The following is a 19,766-nucleotide window of genomic DNA, read 5'->3' on the forward strand; positions in this document are numbered from 1 at the left end:
AGCTCCTCTTTACTAAAAAAAGCTCAATGTATATACAGCCTTAAAATGCTCCCACTGTAGCTAGCACACTGTATTAAATCTATGCTTATACAAACTACCGTTCTTTACATAGTTGTATGTATTTTAGAACACATTAAAAATTACCAGGTGGCATGTTCTGTTATCCTTTCTCACCGTCCTGATGGTCTGATGTTTGCAGTAAATTATGGATATGCATAGTTTATTTATTACTCAAAACAATTTCTATTGCAGAACGTGGGCCACAGAGACAAAACTGTTGTTGCATTTGGAAAGGCAGAAAGTATTTCCCTGCCTGTGGCAGGGGAACTGGAACTCGATGGTCTTTAAGGTCCCTTCCAATTCTATCCATTCTATGATTCTATTTTCAATGCTTAGTGATTTCTGTCGCTACGGCTGCCTCCTGCAGCTTTTCCTTGGGAGCAGGAAGAGCAGAACAAGGCTCTTTTTGAGACGCGGCTTTTGTTTAATCCTGAGAAATGTACCGTAACCTTTTCTTCATCGACTGGTGCTTTTTTTTTTTTTGCCCTCCCTCTTTGCTGCTTTGCCCTCCTGTGCACTAACTCAGCAGAACGGGGGGGTGTCTGACTCCAGGCTCCTCCTGCAGCCGGGAGGGATGCTGAGCTGGGCTTTCTGACCAGCCGACGCGGCCACTCAGCAGAAGCGGCAGCCTGCCCGCAGAATTCATTTCCCCCACCGCCGCCTTCTGGTCCTGTGTGAATGAGCTAGGTTCCCCTGGAACACTTTATCCTCTTTATTAAGCCTGCCTCTGATCATTTTAATTTAATTCAACTTGATAGCCAAGTCTCAAAAGTCCCCTTGGCTCTCCGAAGAGTACAGTCTCCTGCTGTTGGATACACAAGCCCTTTTCCACCATCCTCTTGCTTCCCTTCAAGTAAAAAAATGTCAAGATCCAGTATCTCTGAACTAGCTTTTAGCTCGGACTGATGCCCCTTGCTGAGGGAATGGTACTCACAGCGGGCCCTACAAGAAATGAGAAATGCCCCTCCTCATCACAATATCTGGCTCTATTTATAAAACACGCACGCTCGACAGAAAAGCAATAACAAATGCCTTCCCACAACACAGGTTAAAAAACACATCACTTGCCAGCCATACCCACTGTAAACCGGGAACACGCATTCACTGGCAGACATATGAATCATCTCTTTGTTTTGTCGCATTTGTTAGCTCAATCGGAGGAGAGGTATTGCCAAAACCTGCTGCAGAGGGTTAGTTCGCATCTACTGGTCTGCTTGAACCACCGGGACTGACACCGCACTGGGACTGGGAGGGCAGAGTGCAAGACTTGGGGTGGGCTAAGTTGCCAATGTCATTGAAAAAAAACCCAGGATGAGCACCTCCATAGGAAAAAAACCCAACCTAATACGCACTTTTAAAATAGAAGACGATGAGTTATGACCCTGACAGACCAGTAATAATTTTATTTCATAGCAGCGAGGCAAAATTTGGGGAAGGCTGAGATATGGCAGGTCACTGGTAGGTTATGACTCCTCGTGGGACTCCTTGTGCATAATCCTCTCCTGCAGCACTGCTCACGTCTCAGATGTCAGAAAGCCTACGAGAACATCTCTATTTGTGATAACAGGCTATGTTTCATGTGTCCAGGGGAAAAGTGTGAAGCTCTGTCAGCACGGAGATGGTGAGATAGCCCTGAGCATGAAGGAACAAAGGACAGTTTCCTTTGCTCCACCTGCTTTACGCAAAGCCTCCCTATTATCCTCGGCAGAAATGCAGCAGCAAGACACGAGAAAACAACCCAGTGTGCTAAGTGGTGTGAAAACTTAAAGGAACATATTGTGTAAGTGAACTAAGAAGGGCTCTGATACACACCTTCGTTGGGTAAGGATGGTGGAGACCCTCTCCTTATCCTGACAAAGGTTCTGTGTGCCAGGACTGCCCTATTTTAGGATATGAGACCAAATGCCTTGGTCTGTAGCCACCCAAAACACCAGTGCAGCATGGTCTGTTCACATCCTCCTGTTTCACCTTCAACGGCTTGGCAACCTGGCAAAAGGCTGGGGCTACCAAGAGGAAACCCTTCTTCTTGGAGCCAGGGTTAGCGCCAGCCTGAAACAGCTCCTGCTGCCTTGGTTTCAAAAGACTCGGTGATACCGAAGTCATATTTAGACCTCAGCCAGAAGGAGAATTCCCCAAACAACAGCTTGTGATGACCAAAACCCTGAATTTATTGCTTGTGAGCTGTGCTGAGGGGAGAACACCGGAGAATAAACCGTCTCCTTGCCTACAGATGAGCTGCAGCTTGGAGAAGGTGAATGTAGATGGCTCAGGCTAAACTTAAGCTGCACCTTTTAGAGTGAGAGATCTCTACGGAATTACTTCTTTAAACACCCCAGAGTCTACTGGGATCATCAGGAAGAGTGTGAATTGGGGCAAAATGGAGTGGAATACTTATTAAAACAGAATTTGGAGTTGATTCATTCATGGCCCCACGCAGACCTCTGTTATTATTGGTCTATGTTAGCTTGCGAAGATCTCAGAGTCTAGAAGTGACATACCCTTGTTTTCCCGGCTACCCAGCTACTGTGGGCTGGGCTATTGGTTATGCACAGTTTGTTGCTGAAATAGTGATTAATGGAAGAAAAATGGCAATAGATTTTGAATTTCCCTTTCATCTACAACGAATTAAAATGATGCCTCGGTCTTGCTATAAACCACAAAGACATATTTTGAAGATAGACCTCAAGAAACCAAGACAAAGTGTATTCTGGAACGTTCCTGTTCACGTTTATAATTCATTAGCAACCATGAAGAACTGGCTCTAATCTTAAAATCGTTACTAACATGTTAGTTTAAGAGTCAAGATGATTTCTACGCTTTGTATGGCTTACTCTTCGCTTTCGTTACGAGATGTTCAATTCAAGGTAGTTTTCTGGGTAAAACTTAGATCATTTTCTTAGATGTGGACAGTAACCCTAATGCACTGCGCTCTCCTCTGAATGGCTGCAGATTGCAAAGTGTCTTTGAAAAAGGATAAGATGGACATGTCATGCAGTAACCAAGTAGATGCAATCCCTGATTAATATGCAAGTTTGAAAAGTTCAGAAAATGTCATCAGACTCCATAGGTGCACCCTGTTTTTTGGAAAGGTCTCTTTTTGCTTTGTGTATAAATGTCATTCTACGCGAATTTCACTCCAGCAGCTTTTCATAGACTCAAGTCAATGACGATGTGTTCAAATATTTGAGTGTTTCCTTTAAAACTAGAGGCAAAGAAGAAATCTCTTCGATCCGTTGACACAGCCGTGAAAGACCGTGGCGCTTGCACATAGATCTCTTTAAATAACCTGAAGATCTTCTTTTCCCTGTCCCACTGGTAAATCTGGGAGAAGGTATAGTCACTTCCCAAGGCTAGGTAGTAATTGTTCTTGAAGGAGAAAGGCTGCAGCGTCATGGCTCCTCGGGATGGAAGAGCCTGGATCTCCACAAACTGTTTGCTATTCCATTTCATAACCCTGGAGTCACCGATGAATCGCGTGAGCGTGATGTACAGGCTGTCTTGCATCCTGAAACTCTTCACAGCCAAGACATCTTCCATGTTGGGGATTTCGCTGTGAGGGACAAACTTTTTGGAAGCTTTGTTCCACTGGAGTATAATGGGAACCTGTGAACGGCTAGAGAGGATTAAATACGATTTCCCATCTATATCGAGAAACTCGGCATCGGTGTCCCTGAACCACTCGTGAAGGGACTGGTATGAGTAAAATCCTTTGTTATTCCACTTGTACACTGTTGACAAACCTGCTTTAGAGCTATCTGCTATGACAAAAAACATTTCACTGTCTATCTCGAAAAGCTCTATATCATTTGGCTTGGAAATGCGCGATACTTCGATATCCTGGAATTTGACAAACTTTGTCCAGCTTTCGTCATACTTGTAAATGTGTGAGCCACCAAAGAGCTGTGCCACCACCACAAAGACTTGGTCACCAACAAGAATGGCTTTACATCCCACTATGGACTGACCTATTGCCCAAAGGGAAAAAAAAAAACAAAACAACAAACACATATATTAGCACAGTACAAAGCACCCTTTAAAGCAGAGAGATTACCAAATCAGCCCTCCCCTTTTTCAAACCTGCACCATCTCATAATTTTGTCTTCTGCTACACACCGTCAGAGCTTCTTTTTATGCTTTTTTCTCCCCAATAACCGGAAAGATTACTTCAAATGTTGGAAATGTCACAGCCCTCACAGCGTGCAAGTGTGAAACACACTAAAATGCTCATTCCTTTTTACCCAGAATAATTTTTCTTTCTCTGTTTTTTTTCAAACACAAGCCCCCTAATATCCAAAACAATTATTTAAGCCAAATTTTATTATTCCAAAATAACAAGAGTTGTTATCTCATGACTCAGCAGGAATCTGAAATTCTCTTATTCTTGGAATGTCAACCTTTCCAGCTTAACTACAAGAACGAAATATAGTCTATTTTTCTTGCTCCATGAGGGCCAGAGTCAGCTTTTTGATATTGTAAATAGAAATATTGATGCATCTTGTGGATATATCACCTGACAACAGGATGAAAAAGTAAAAGCTAACTCTATTGTTTCTGTTAAGTACTCTTGAGATTACATTGAACTAGAAATATTTAGGAATATTGCAGTTGCCAGATTAGATCAGATGGGGTTATGGTCTGCTTTGAGAATGTCAAGTCACTATACAAGAACCACATCAAAAAAAGTAACAACCAGACTATTTATGAAAGGTTTTGTTGGAAGAAGGGAGAAATTCCTCCCCGAAGCGCACAGTTCAAGTAGAACTGTAACTGCACAGATTCCCCTACGCGTGCTTGGCCACAGTCACTGCAGGAGACTTGCTTGGTCCCCTATCCACAGCTGTTTCACAGCTGGCCTGGGATGATCTACCACCACAGTGTAGGAGGGGTGGGATTCATCTCAAGTACCGTAAGGTATCTCCAGTGGAGACACGAATGCTCAAGCTGATCATCCAGGCTCTTTCTGGTCTAACTTAGTCAAAAAGCACTCTGGAAGAGATTTCACCTGGCCTGTAAAACCCATCAACTGGTCCCACCTACGAATCTCGCCCTCGTGAAACACCAATAGTTCACCAACGACTGGGATCCCAGCGTTCATATACCTGTGATATTGTCATAACTCCTGAAATTCATTTCAATGTGATCCCACTCCAGCACCATGCAGTTCTCCATGCTGGGCTGCGCAATGGCTACGAACACATCATTCTTTGAGTTGAAGGTGTCCACTGAAACTGACTGGTAGGGCAAAATCTGGTGAACAACAAAATCTAGAAACATACATTGACAACAGTTAGGATCCGTACTTGCTGGAAACACGGAGTCAGTGGTCACTGATTCTAACCGTTTACACTGAATAATGAGTGAAATACTTTGGATTTTGTGTAACCCTAGCATGGAAGCGTCAGCGCTCACGTTAGGCATGCAACGACAGGGGAAAGCGTCTCCTGCTTCAGGCTTCATAAACTGTCCTCGAGAAATACAGTTGCCAAGGAGATCAAATGGGTAAATAGTGGCAGAAATCAGATTTTTCAGCTCGGCTGGCTGGTATCAATGAAATCAGGATATCGAGAGAGAAGCCTCTTTCCCCACAGCTGGAAGTTGCTTTCCCGTCAAGTGAAATGGCCTTGCCAGAATCACTCTCAAGCTGAGAGACAGCAACTTCCAGCTGAAGTCCAATAACTTCTTAAGTCATGCAAATTTAATCGCTAGCAATTTGTGTTATGCTAAACCAGGCAGAAAGTGAAACGATAATCTGAAGTTTGCCTGGGGATAACCCCATTTTGGCTAGACCGTAGACAAAATGGTGTAATCAAAAACTCAGTTAACATAACGTTTTATGGGGCGTTGTAAAGTAGTTTAGGCATAAAATACAACCAACCTGCAAGTCACTACCCATTGGAAAACATATTCTAGATACTAAGACTGAGGAGCTGAAGCAACCTGTAAAGACTAAGGGTGTAACTCCAAAATTAAAGGTTTCTTCTCAAAATCCAAGTGTCTTTATGGATTTAACTCTAAAATTCACCCTGGGCTAAGTCAGCAGTCAGCGTAGAGCCCGTTTGGGGCAAAGCGAGGAGACTCGGGTCTGTATGTGATCTTTGGCCTGACAGCTGGGCAAGGTCATTTATTACCAGAAAAAGATAAAAAGTCTGGCCGAGTTGACAAAGAAAAGCCAGCCCTTGGGTCTGGAAGGGGGCAGGAGAGCTGCCCTGAACTTATGCGTGGATATAGATATATAGAAAAGGAAACGCATCTTCCGCCGCGATGGAGTTTCTCTGCAGAACCGCGCACCGCTCCGTTTCAAGCTCCATTTGCCACGAGCCTTCACCGCGCGCTCCTGCGCTCGAAAGGGCCTGAGCATCCAGGGAGTCTGGTGAAACGGTAATTAAGTCCTCACTCCAGTCCCTCATTTTGGTGCGTTTATGAAATAATTGGGGTTTTTTTTGACTGAAGAAACCCTCCTGTCTCTGCATGCTTGAAAGCCTTGCCCTTGAGGAGTTAGACTTCTGGAGAATAAAGATAGATGACTACCATTAAACAAACAGAGCAGGCTCTACAGCTGCGAAAGAAATGACAGTCTCCATTCTTCGAGGGGCTGTTATAAATAGAGTTTGGGCTCGATTCATAAATGCTGGTAGGAAAACAAGAAAGTCGTCTTCATTCTCGCTGGGAAAATAAAAGAACCGGCGAAAACTGACACTGAAGTATGCAGAAAGTGAGCGATAAATCATGAAAGGTAGCTAAGGCTGGAACAATAGCAGACACAGTCACAGAAAATCAAAATATTTTTTAAATCTTGAGGGGAAAAAAAAAAAAACCAACAAACCACACACCAGAAAAATCTGACGCTGAAAAAGACATCTCTTGAAATCTGAGCAGTTGTGAAACACTGGGGGAACGTGTGAATTAAAACAAACCAGTCTGTGAGTTAAAACCCACTGCTCGTTCAGAAATGACTCAGTGTTAACACCGCTATTTTTACTTGTACCTGTCATCGGGCTCTTTATGTGACTGGATGAGTAAATATGGGTAACAAAACCAGTCGTAATCAGTAAAAAGCCATCAAGGCTGTTTTTAGCACCAGCTGGAAATACCAGACTGCAACGGGGAACAGGGTTACACAGTAAAGAGATGCTGACGCACCAGGCTTGCCAAAAATTTAGGTGTTGGGGGCTCGATTTAGTTTTACAGGCAGGTCCTCATGCCTTGCTTGAATGCTAGAAAGAGCTCGTACAGTAAATACAAGGTTAGCGGGGGAGTGTTTCCCAACATTTTTCTCTTTTAAGCCGGATCAGCTTGCTCAGGAGAGGGAAGGGGACGTGGCCTCGCTTCCCTCGTGCTGCTGGCTGCACAGTTTTACTTCTCCCTGTCTTAAGACACGTGATTTTAATGCTGGTTTTTTGCCGGCTGAGGGGCTGGGGGTGTCCCCCCCAACCTCCAGCCACCCGCTCTGCCTCTGCTCCTTTGGCTGTTGAACTGGTGCGAGCCGTCGTGGATGAAGGACCCAACACTTGGGTGGCTGGAGTGATTTTGGGGCTTTAAGCAACCTGGTCTAGTGGGAGGTGTCCCTGCCCATGGCGAGGGGGTTGGACTTCAATGATCTTTAAGGTCCCTTCCAACTCTAACCTTTCTATGATTCTATGATTTCCCCTGCTCTGGCTGATCCCAGAACACGGGAGGGCTGATGCAGAGCGGGGGCGGGCAGGGAAGACGCTAAAGAGAAAGGGGAGCGATGACCTGTTTGGGTAGTGGCTCCTAAACTGCATCCTGTGGCTCAGCCACCAGTTGTTTCCCATGTCCTCATGGCCCTTCTTCCCCATGGTGGAGACTTCTGCTCCAGGTGAGGCCACTCCGCACCTGGAGGTATCATTGGGGAGCGTTAAGCCTTCCCTTCCCATCTTAACTCTTAATTTGCAAACTACCTTCCTTCCAGTCAAGGGGGAAAGGGAGGACCACCTCCAGAAGACAGTCTCAGCTAGGTAAAGAAAGAGGAAACCGAGCTTCTGAAGTTCTGCGAGAAGATCCCTGCTGGCAGGTCTGGGCAAAGCAGGTCCCAGCCTGTTCCCAGTGACTGTGGGTGTGCGAGGCCCGTTTTCCAGTCTCCTGAAAAGTAAGTCCATGTCCCCCTGCCGTGCGTAGGGCCACAGCACGGCCTCCTCGTGCACTCTTGCAGGAGAAAGACGAGAAAAGAAATGAAATGGCTTAACCTGCCCCCACGATGCGAGAAACGGGAAAGGGAGTTTCTAGAAAGTTTTCTTCCTCCCTAAATGCAAAAAGAGTTAAAAGTGCTGATCACCGACACTGCGGATGGCTTCCTCTGTGAAGAAGCAATAGCAGCATTTTGTTCTTTGGCTTTTTTGTTTTGTTTGTGGTTTGTTGTTTTGGGTTTGTTTTTTAATTTGGCAGCACGTCTTTACTCCTCTCCTCCTGTTACCATTGTACCAGCGGGTGCAATGGACTGACGGAGCCGCCGAGATGCACGTTTTACGGAGCAAACTGCTTCGTTACCACGTCCTGCATCCAGTCCTGCTCGACACAGGGCGCCAGGGACCAGAAATGATGGAAAGCCTGATCGCGCCTGGCGAAGGAGGGAAACACGATGCTAAAGACTCACAGGAGTGAAAGAGGGTTGCAGAGCGCTGCCCGTCACCGGAGAAAGGAGAATACAGAATCACGGAATCAGAATCTTCATGGTTGGAAGGGACCTTTGAGATCATCAAGTCCACCTACGGGGTGTCCTGCTTTACTTCGGAATATGGCACAAGGCTGAGCCTGTCACTCATCAGTCCTCATGGAATGAATACGGGCATATTTACATTCCCTTTGGGTCTGGGGGAGGCAATGGCAGAGAACAAAGAGGCGGTTGTGGCCTGACACCGCGGCCTGCCAAGGCCACCGGAGGGTTACAGCTCGAGCAAGGCAGCTTGCAGTTCGGTGCAGGGGACACGGTGCCGTCTCAGGGGTGACACGCTCCTGGAGATGCGCATTCCTACTCCACTTATCTCTGGTTTGTCCCTTACGGGTCGTTTCTGCATACAGCCTGTCGCTCTGGGACACTTTGTGAGGACACCAGAGCTCCATGTCTTCTGCACCCTCCACCTTCATGATGCACGGGAGCTCTGGGGAGCCTGGTGCTGCCCATGCCCAGGACAGACACAGCCTGCCAGAGAAGGACCGCCCTGAAAACGTCCTCGACTATCTGAAGAGTGTATTAAAGCTCTGTGCTGTGCCACACAAGAGCCCTTCTCTGATGGCACCTGGACAAATATTCAGCGGGGCAATGCCTGCACCCCGTAACGCCTTAGCTCCCCAGCAGACTCTGCAGCATGAGAAATTAAGAGTTACGCTCGGCGTAATTTCCTCGCTTGCAGCAGACAAAGGGACTAAGGTGAAGGGTGATTTTTTTCCTGTAGCCACTTCGCAGTTAGCTTTCTGGGTACGAAGGGACGGCAGAGGACAGCTAGGTCAGTAAAGGTCTGAGGAGCAGGCAGGCAAGGCTTCTTCTCGCTCACTGTTAGTGCTGCGCAATTGCCTCAACGAGATTGAGACGACGCGAAGCCTGCTTTTACTTTGCACTTTCGCATCCCGGTGGATTTGCAGACACAGGTACCAACCCGAGCTGCGTTGCTCTGCTGTTTCTGACATCCTTTTACGTAGCAGATTATCGCCCGTTACCTCCGCTGCTCTTCTGACGTGTTTTTGAATTCTGAGTTAATTCTCTTTTCCTTTACACGTTGCCCTTGGGTTACCCTTCATACCTGGCCCTGAAACTTTATTTTACCTTGCTAGTAACCAACTTTTCTATTGTCTTTTAACAATGGTGACTGACTTGATGACAGATGAGAGCTCGAACGCCTCTGATATTACTGTATAGAAAAAAGGCAGAGTGCTGACATCATATACATGAAAGGTGAAAAACAATACTCGCAGCTGATACTCTCACTTATACGATGTGACTACATTTAAAGATAGGTAACAGCGGCTGTTCGGTCATAAAAGATGAGCATAAGCACATGCAAGTTTCTCTTCACTTCCTTCAGCATGCTTTACATTACCTAAAATAAAAATCAAGATCCTAAACAAGACAGTAGTCAGAATATTATTGGATATTTCTCTCCAACTTAATGGGGTTCCATAAAGAACTGCTGGCAGTATTGCCGCCACATTTGATGCTATTAAATCGTGGCCTATTGAATAAAGATAACGGATATAGCCACATTATTTGAACTTCTTTTCATTGCTTTCTGCGAAATACAGAGATTTTGGGAAGCTCATCTGCCACAACTATATGGCCTTACTCCAGACAATAGAAAGCATTCTCTGATGAAAATGAAGTCACAAAGTGAGTCATAATCAAGTCTTTTGGAATATGAATAGTCACAGCTCTTCTCCCATTATCGCTTAATCCAAATAAAAACTCGGTACTTACTTTGGCTTCCAAATGTAATTTTCCCATTTCATGCTTGTTCTAGTACTGGGAAGTGCGTTGTACTTAACCCTTTCCTCCCCCCAGGCCATGCTCACAGAAGCGAAGGGGTATAGTCTAAACTTGTGATATTTAAGCATTTTGTAGTGTGCTTAGAAATATACATTCTGAATACCTGTAGTGGTGCATTCATAATCAAAACTTGTCACATCATTTAACTTCTTATCCTGATATTCTGCTGGACCAATACACAGGACATCAGAAACAGTGGAATTTGTCATCTTTAACCACAAAAACAACCACTTGGCTTTGCAGTCACACTCAAATTTATTTCCCCTTAAATCTCTAAAAAACACACAGAAATAAACATATTTGAAAAGGTTGATAGCAATATGAATACTACAGAACTATTATCACCTTGACATGCTGAATTTAAAAATATCCGAGTAGCCTTGAATTGGTTTTGAACTGAGAACAGGGGAGTTTCTTGAGTTTTATTTGGACTCTCTTACTATGGACTCCCCTTCACCGAGTGTTGTCCTTGGAAAAACTATGCTCACATAGAATTGGAGCAATGGAGCACCATGTGAAGTCACTCATGTTTATAAGTTTTCCTAAGATTAGGACTGTAAAGTAATAAATCCTGACGGTCCGGTCGTCTGCTGCAAGCCTCCTTCCCACCATCTACCAGTGGCACAGATAAATCCCATTCCTTCACTAAACTACCCCAGAGTGGCCTTGCTGGCACCATTTCTGTCTTACATTAAAATACAGAGGTAAGGCTTGTATTTTTAGAGTCGCTGCTGATGCGGAGTCAATTTAACCTCCCCTTACTAATGTAAGTGCCATCTCAACACTCTACCTGCTCTTCGATCCCTTGGCAATTTTTGTGGCTTACAATTATACTTCGCTGTTTGGCCAGGCCAAAAATAGCGGAAGCTGACTAGCGGCTCAGTTATACAAGAAAACACTGACAGCAAGTCAGCAGTGTGCTACAACTGCACAAAAACAAGAAAAAAAAGCAAAAAAGCTTTCTTTTTTTTTTTTTTTTAATAATAGATGCCTTTTGCTAAAATAATCTCAGGGAACACATGCAACGATAACAGGAAAAAAACGTTCGGAGAAACCGTATTTTTAAAATTCATCGTCTCCCTTTCCCTAAGAAACAATTTACACGGAACACGGGAAAGAGGCACAGCAACGCAAGCACCGCGAGAAGGAGCAGCGATTTGAGAAACTGCGGTTATTTTAGAGGAGGCCACCGAGTAAACAATTTTCAAATGAGAAAAGCTAGAGCAACAAAATGGCACGTTTCTCTCCTGTGCAGGTACGGGACGCGGCACCACACAAACCCAGAACGTCAAAGTCAAAGAGTGACAGAAGAAGGCAGTCGGTAGGAAGATTCTCGTTACTTACAGTTCAATTAGAGAATCTAAATCACTGAAGACATCCCTTGGCAGAGCTTTGAGGTGGTTGTTGGCCAAAGAACTAGAAAAGAAAGTTAGAGCTTAGTATAATTGCTATTTCTTGTTTGGCTGACTCTTACTGAGTTCACTTAGAGGTTGTTAATTATCCGGTACTGTCCGGCCACCGGCATTGTTAATGGTTACGAGGAACAGGCACAAATTAACTACTCTCATTCAAGGATGGAGATTGCTTGAAGCTGAGGTAAAAGTAAGATACATAAAGCCCACCCCGGCAGGAAATTTTTTTTTTTAAGGCCAGTTTTTAATTAGTGGAAGGCCCGTTGTTGACAGCAGGAGGAAGCTGAGGCGCGGAGGGGGAGAGGGGTTTTCTGTGTAGCAGGAAAACCAGCGGTTCCCCCAGAAGGGTTTTGTCCAAGTACTAATTGCTCCACCAAATGTTAAATAACTTACAGGTGAGTCAGGTCTCGAAGGCCACGGAATGCATTTCTTGAAATGGTTTCAATTTTGTTTCCTTCAATGAATCTAGGCAAAAAAAAAAAAAAACAAACAAAAAAGTATGTTAAAATACTTTAATTAACATTATTATTAGCATCACCAGTGGTTTAATCTCCAAATTCAGCAGGTTCCTGAGCAGCACCTTCAGACTGAAAGGTGGGGACATCTCGGTGAAGCTGAGCATGTTCCCTTTTCCCCTTTCCTTGGGTGGAGGGCGAGGAAGGATGAGGGTGGCACAAGGGACAGCACGTGGCACAAACGTCCAGGAGAGGAGGAACAAAACGAACAAAGCAAAAAAAACCCCATTATTCCTCTGTTGGTTAATCCTCTCGGGGTGTGTTGTATGAGGCAAGAGCCCTGCATAGGAAAGGCTTCTGAGATGGACTTTAGAAGCTTCCTCTTCATTTTAAAACCATGGGGCTGCCCAGGCTGCAGAGGGATGCTCTGATGGGGCCTTCCCGTGTGGCTGCAGGCACAGTGTCACCTCCTCACCCACCAGAGCCCTGATGTGAGCTGCAGGCAGCCCAAGTCTGCATAAATGGCAAGGTCACTGCCTTGGTTTTCTTCTTGCTGCCGTGGTTCAGCTCTTTCCCAGCGGGATGCCACCTCTGCAGGGACACAAGTCATGGCCCCGAAAGTTGGGGAATTAATGACAGGCAGGTATCGATTCCAGGAGCAGGCTGCTCCTCCTTACTGCACGTCAGCATTTAAAGAAAGAGCTGATATCTGAGCATCTTGACCCCTGAGCACCTGAGGACGCATCCCCTAAATACACCATCAGCGATGGCAGCCAGGTGGCCATCAAGATATCGCATGGCACAGCTGTCCCTGGATGAGGACAATTGCATTCTGACTTCATAAAAGGTTTTATGAGATAAAAGCATCTCCCTTCCTCCTATGCATCCTTGTTTGCCTTCCAGGGAAACAGAGGAAAAATGCTATAAGCCAAGGTCTTTTCTCAAGAGAATCAAGATGGGGCTGCCCCATCCCTGGAGGTGTTCAAGGCCAGGCTGGATGGGGCTTTGAGCAACCTGGTCTAGTGGAGGTGTCCCTGGCCCATGGCAGGGGGGTTGGAAGTTGGTGATCTTTAAGGTCCCTTCCACCCCGAACCATTCTATGATTCTGTGATTCTATGATTCTATGCGGGAGATGACAAGTGCTCTGGGTTCTACAGTTTAGACATAGTCAAAATCCTTCTGGAAATGACCGGGACACTGACTGCAGGGAAAGGCTGAGGGTGAGAAGGTGTTGTGTCTCCATGGAAGATGTCAGAAGAGGGTCAACCGTTACAAGGCTGCCTGGGGGGCAGGAATTCAATCCGCAGAGCGGAGAGCCAAAATGCCTCCTGACACCCTCAGCGGCACCCGGTGTCCCTGCACGGCCCCAGGTCCCCCCTCCACCCGCGCAGGGAAATGCAGCTCCACCGCACGCACTGCAGCCAGGCAACGCGAGTCCGGGCTGGGGCTCGGTCATTTGCCAGATTCCCGAGTCACCAAACCTGGCTGGCCTCAAAGGGATGCTACCCTGGGAATGCCACTCTCTTCACCAGCAAAGCTCCTGTCTTTATCAGACCTGTTTTATCCAGACTCGGTGCAGTCAGTTTAAGGGTGCATTGAATGCCATTATCAGTGCTGCAAGCACAGCAGGACATATATATATATATATATATATATTTTTATATATCTGCTGTGAGTGCTCCCCAGCTGCTCTTCATCCAGAGATTTCGCTTTGTATACAAAAAAAGTGCCATTCTTATTTGTCAGTGAGGTTTTCTTGTTCTCCATAAGGTCTGAACACGGGTAACTGCGAGACACGAGTTACTGAAGGTGTTAATGGTGTTACCGGCTGCGCGGCCAAGAAAAACCCCGGAGGAAGGCCCTTCGCGCCCGGTTCCCAAAAGGTGGAGGTGTGATTTGCTGGGAAAGAGGAAAAGCTCTGTGGAGTTGGCAGGGAGGGCGACCGCAACAATCAGCCGAGACCACTCGTTCAGCTGCTGCTGAAGGAAATTGAACCTGCAAGGCTTTACCAGGCTGCACTGTTGGCTGCTCCGCACCTATCCGACTGTTAATCCCGAATACACCCCGCCTCGACACCTATTTGCCCGCCAGACTTTAGCAAGAGCCGGTTTTACGAGCGTTGGTTTTCCTTTAGAAAAAGCCAGAAGTGTTTTCTACATTTCTGCCTTCGGCGCGGGAAGGCGGGCGGAAAGAGGAATTAGTTTTTATTTTTTCAGTTCACACTCAAGGGTTTCAAACATCCCAGCTCGTGTGCGGTGACACAGGGACGTGGCTGTCCTTTGGAGTATGAACTGCGGGCAACCGGGTACCAGGGCTAATTCTTTTTTTTTAAAAAGAAAAAAGGGTGACCTTTTAAAAAAAACCTAAAAAATCGTGAAATGAAGGTAATGTAAAAATCAAGTAAGTGAACTAAGTAAAAAAAAGGGAAGTTAAATACTTCTAAACAATAATAAAAATAATTACAATAATTTATATTATATGAAATATATATGTGTATATTCATACATTTACCATTATTTATAATATAAAGATAAATGCCACAGGCATTAAATGGGATATCAGAAAAAGGGCAAAGCTGGAGAAGAAAGTTGGGGGAAGAGAAGGAGTCTGGTAACCAGGGTCGTTCTGGGCAGTACGTGGACGCTCTGCAGCTCCTCTTCAGGCTGCCAGAGGAGCAGGAGAGGTTTCCCCACCTCTCTCCTGAGGTTCAAAGCCCCTCGATGGCGACGGAACTGCCCTGGAAATCCAGGATGAGCTCTTGCTCAGCAGCGCTTTCCAGGTGTACCTGTGACCGCACAGAGCCACCTCGCATTCAGGGCGTTTTAAAAATCCACCGCGACCTCTGGAAAGCGGTGAGCCATCGTAAAGGACATTGGCACAGGAGCGGGACGTAAACCCTTCATCTCCTCTGCTCCTGGGAATCACACTAAAGATTCAGACTCCACAGCAGGAGTCTTGGCGACTTATCAAGACGCCCTGATTTATAAAGGACAGGGGAAGACGTATATCGTGGGTTTGGCCAAATTTACCAAAACCGGACTGACAGATGGCCCTTCCTCCCCTTCTCCCCCCCCCCAAAAAAAAAAGAGGAGAGAGGAGGAGAAAGAGTTAAGGAGATTCAGAAGTTTAGAATGAACTAAACTACTTTAATGAAGAATTAATATTAAAATAAAAATGAAGATGAAAATAATTAAATAGATACAATATATACAAAACCATGTCAAGCTCCCAGGATGACAGTCACGTCACCGGCAGGCACTGGGGAAGTCCCAGACTGGACTCAGTGACGGATGGGAACTGGATTCCAGCTCTGGAGTCAGGAACACACGGATCGGGATCAAAGGCAGATGAACAGACAGAGTCCTCTCTGGACATCGGCCATCGCAGGAAGGGGCCTGACCCTTTGATCCCTCAGCCTTTATACTGAGCATGGGGCAGATGGGATGGAATACCCCAGTTGGTCAGGTTTGGGTCACCTCTCCTGTCCACTCCTCCCCACCGATGTGACCTCTTTACATTTTTTCCATTTCCGACCCTCTAAGGGGCAAATAACAAAATGGGCTGCCCTTGGTTGTTATAGCAATAAGGATAAGCAAGGGCCTCTCTGCACACCGATCCTTGGCACGGAGCACAAACATTGGGCTTATCATTCTGAGAACAAGCAGTTTTCTCCACAATCTGCCGTTAATTTCAGAGAGTTAGAGGAGGCCTAGCTGGGATGTAAAGTTACAGAACAGAAAATCGGTTCGGTTTTACTTCAAACCGGGACAACATAAAACACCAAACTTACAGGTATTCTAGGTGGAAGAGACCGGCAAAGGCATCATCTCGTATAACGGTGAAGGAGTTGGAGTTCAGCAAGCTGAAAATGGAGAGCAGGCATGAGAAAAGCGCATTAAAACCTGACACGCTGGGCTATGCCCGTTGTGTTTATTGCCCATGACCAAACTAATCTTAACTGACTCGAGCCCATGTTGCCCCACACATAAAACACCGTGGGATGGTCTATTAAAAAAAATTAAAAAATCAGAGGCATAATATGATGCTAGTTAATGTCCACTGCTCCTCAGGAATAATGCTCGCTGGGACATTCACCTTGGTTAAATGCAACCTGGCCCTTGACTTCCTGGTCCCCTGAGGAGGACAAGCCACCTTCAGAGGGGTGTGGACCCCAGTTGCCCACCACCCCTCCAGCCACACCAGCAATTTCCAAGAGACCATCTCAGCACCACTCCTGGGCTCCTAAGGACCAGGAGTGGCTCTCATTTATGCAGTCGCCGTGGGTCAGAGCCTCACTCGTTCTGTGCTCCCAGGGGGATGCTCCAAGCCTGACCTGCTGATGGGCCACAGAGGTCAGAAGGGAGGACAGGACACGGTTCATTAGCTGGAAACACAGACGTGCCCAGGGCACCAGAGACGGAGAGTCCTGCTGTCCTGGCAAAGCAAAGGCAGCGAGGAAGAGGTGGTGCTGCCTGCTGCTGGCATGGCTGTACCCTGCCAGCGTGAACTTTAGGGACAAAACACGTCAGAGCCATCCCGGAGTGGCTGTCACCTGAGCCAGCACAAGGCGGTCAGGGAGAAGGATGCTACAGAAAGGGCTTTGCCAGCAAAGTTCCCTCTCTGCTGAATCACAGCACAACAGCGGACGATCTCCAACCTCCAAAGGCACAGAGAGCGATCTCCTTCTAAGAAAACAGCAAAACTTCTCATTTTTCGAGATTCAAAAATCGAACGCTACTCAAAAGAAATAATTTTTCAAAAATCTCAGAATTTTCTGCTACGAGTGAATATGTCTGCGCTAGTCACTTTATTAGAGTAATATTAATCCTCTTTCTGTATGGTTTTAGGCATTTAACTAAAATTAATTTAGAAGACTAATGAACACGAAATGCAAACTTTCCCTGTGATCCTCGGTTATTATGCTAATGCTAGACAAATGTTCCTTAAATTATCCCAAAGAAATCTGACGCAGATGCAGGCCGCCATCAAAAATAAATCCTTGCATTACTATTTTACCATGGCTACTGCCACAGAAGACGTAGTCCTGAGGTACCCAAGGGCTCAATTATGCATGTATCTCTTCCCTCATTTAATCTTTCTTTCTTTTTTCTTTTTTTTTCTTTTTTTTTTTTTTTTTCTCCTGTTTGAAGGGAAAAGTCAGAAATTACACTAACCAACACAATTTGTCAGGGCCCAAGGCGGTGGTGGTGACAAACCCCTCTCGCTCCCACAGCTGATCTACCACGTAAAGTGACACGGGCAACTTCCAACTTTCTCATCAACCGACTGCTGCCCCACCACCCCAACATCTCCTCCTGGCAATCTCCTACAGCTAAGGAAAAGGGATAACCTTCCTCTGCTCTTCCTCCCTCTTCCCAGTACGGCTATCCAAAACAAGCCGAATTCCCCCCATCTCCGATTTTCCACCCACAGTTTCTCTCTACCCACTCTTGGATTCATCCCTTTGCCCCCATCCACTGGCAGGCAAAGCCCCCTGCCTTCTGCCCGGGGCTCTGTGCCGGCCCTCAAGTCCCACAAAAAACTTGGGTTTGGGACCGGTGCCACGCTAAAGAAGGGGAAAGCCTCCCCCCCTTGCTTTGCCCACTTCTCCCCAGCCTTTTCCATGGGGTGCTGCTCCCCAAAAACAGCGAGAATGAGGTGGAGGTGGCCGAGGAGAGAGGATGCTGGCCATCAGGCTACCAAATGCTTTCAGAGACTACCTCTTGCCAAGACCAATTTTAACACCTAGCCCTGAGGCAAGCGCTCGGCCTGGCTTTCTGGTGTGCCTTGCAGCTTTTTGCCAAATTTTTCTTTGCAGCGTGTCCGTGCTCGGGGGCGGGGGGGGGGTAACCTGGTCCTTACAGGGGGAGGAGTGGAGGGTCCGCTTGGTGTCGGGCATTACAGGCGGGCTGCACTGGGCTAGCCAGGGCACAGGCAGTGGCACGGCTTCTCTGCTGACTACCAAGTCTCCAGGCTCCCCAAGGGGGGTTGCACCGGACCCCGTATCTCCATGCCTTCCCCGCTACTGCCCCCCGGGACAGGTAAATGAAAGCTGGTTTGGGTATTCACACACCTGGCTGCAACACGGGCACAACCGCGGGACTCGCCCACGGTCAGGAAAGAGGGAGGGCTGCGGCGTGCTGGGAGGTGGACCACTGGCTCGTGGGACTGAGGACCACCAGGTCATCCAGGAGGCCACCCTCCAGGTGGGATGCTGAAGCACAGAGTCATGCTGCAGACACCACAGAGGCTTTCCTCCGCGGCGTGTCCCGGCAGCCTCCGCTCGCCCCCCGTCGCACCCGCAACATCCCAAAGCCAAGGCGAGACTCACGGGCAAAAAGTGAGTGTGAGTGAGAACCACCACATGACTCCGGGGGGGGGTGGAAAAACCTCAGCCCTGAACTTATTAAAGCCGAAATTTTAAGATAAGGCACTTAGGGCATCAGAAAACATTTTGTTCTCCTTCAGCAACTAAATACACGTTTTAGGAAGTGGTTTATGAGCGCAAAACACACCCCTCTGTTACAAAAGAGCAGGTCTATCGGCACAAGCTGGGGATTCAACCCGTTACCTCCCTTTCACCAAGGGCACCCCCGTCACTCTAATTAGGGCAAAGTGCTAATTGGCCCTTGCCTTCCCCCCCCCGTGCCATACTCACAGCAGCTGCAGAGAGGGCAGGTGGGAAAACATCCTGTCCTTGAGTTCGGAGAAGGTCCCGTTTACCAGGCTCCTGGAAAAAAAGAGAAGCCACCCATCAAGGAGGAGGTGGTGGTGGGGGGACACCGCACAGCATCCCTTCCTCCCGCATCCCCATCATCATCATCATCATCATCATCATCATCATCATGGTCTTCCTCCCGCATTCCCCCCCCCCATCCCCCGCACTCACAAGGAGCCCAGGCCGGAGGGCAGGCTGCGCGGAGCTCCCGCCGCCCCTACGCACAACGCCGACTCCCGCCAGCAGCTGCAAGGCGGGGAGCAGCGCGGTGGCCTCCGCGGAGCGGCTGTGGCCGGCGGGATGAAGATGATGAGGATGAGGATGAGGATGGCGGTGAAGGAGAAAGACAAGAACAGCAACCGGGCCGCCATACCGGCTGCCCCCGCCGGTCGGCGGACGGCTCCCCGCCGCCTCCCGCGCCCTGACATCAGCGCGGCGCCGCCCCGCCGCTGCGGGGATGGGCTGGGGGCGGGCGAGGAGGGGTCCCGGCGTGGCGACTGGGCGGTGCGAGGCGGGGGGGGGGGGGGGGGGGGGGGGGACCACCGACGCGCTCAGCCTCCCGGCGGGGCTTTTGCCCCGCCGGGAGGCTGAGCGCGTCGGTCGTCCCCCCCCACCCCGCCCCCGGC

The 19,766-nt window shown here is 47.6% G+C and overlaps 1 protein-coding gene across 1 annotated transcript; it reads right to left on the reverse strand.

Annotated features, from left to right (window-relative positions):
- Positions 1–3,207: 3,207 nt before the first annotated feature.
- LGI2 (leucine rich repeat LGI family member 2) lies at positions 3,208–19,511 on the reverse strand. The gene is made up of 8 exons (XM_074147682.1): positions 19,312–19,511; positions 19,081–19,152; positions 16,213–16,284; positions 12,361–12,432; positions 11,900–11,971; positions 10,659–10,828; positions 5,160–5,324; positions 3,208–4,025 (listed from the first exon to the last, which is right to left on the reverse strand). Exons 1-8 carry the CDS (start codon positions 19,509–19,511, stop codon positions 3,208–3,210), a joined length of 1,641 nt encoding a protein of 546 aa, XP_074003783.1.
- Positions 19,512–19,766: the final 255 nt, after the last annotated feature.

The sequence above is a fragment of the Numenius arquata genome, chromosome 5 (genome assembly GCF_964106895.1).
Source record: "Numenius arquata chromosome 5, bNumArq3.hap1.1, whole genome shotgun sequence".
Classification (NCBI taxonomy): Eukaryota; Metazoa; Chordata; class Aves; order Charadriiformes; family Scolopacidae; genus Numenius; species Numenius arquata.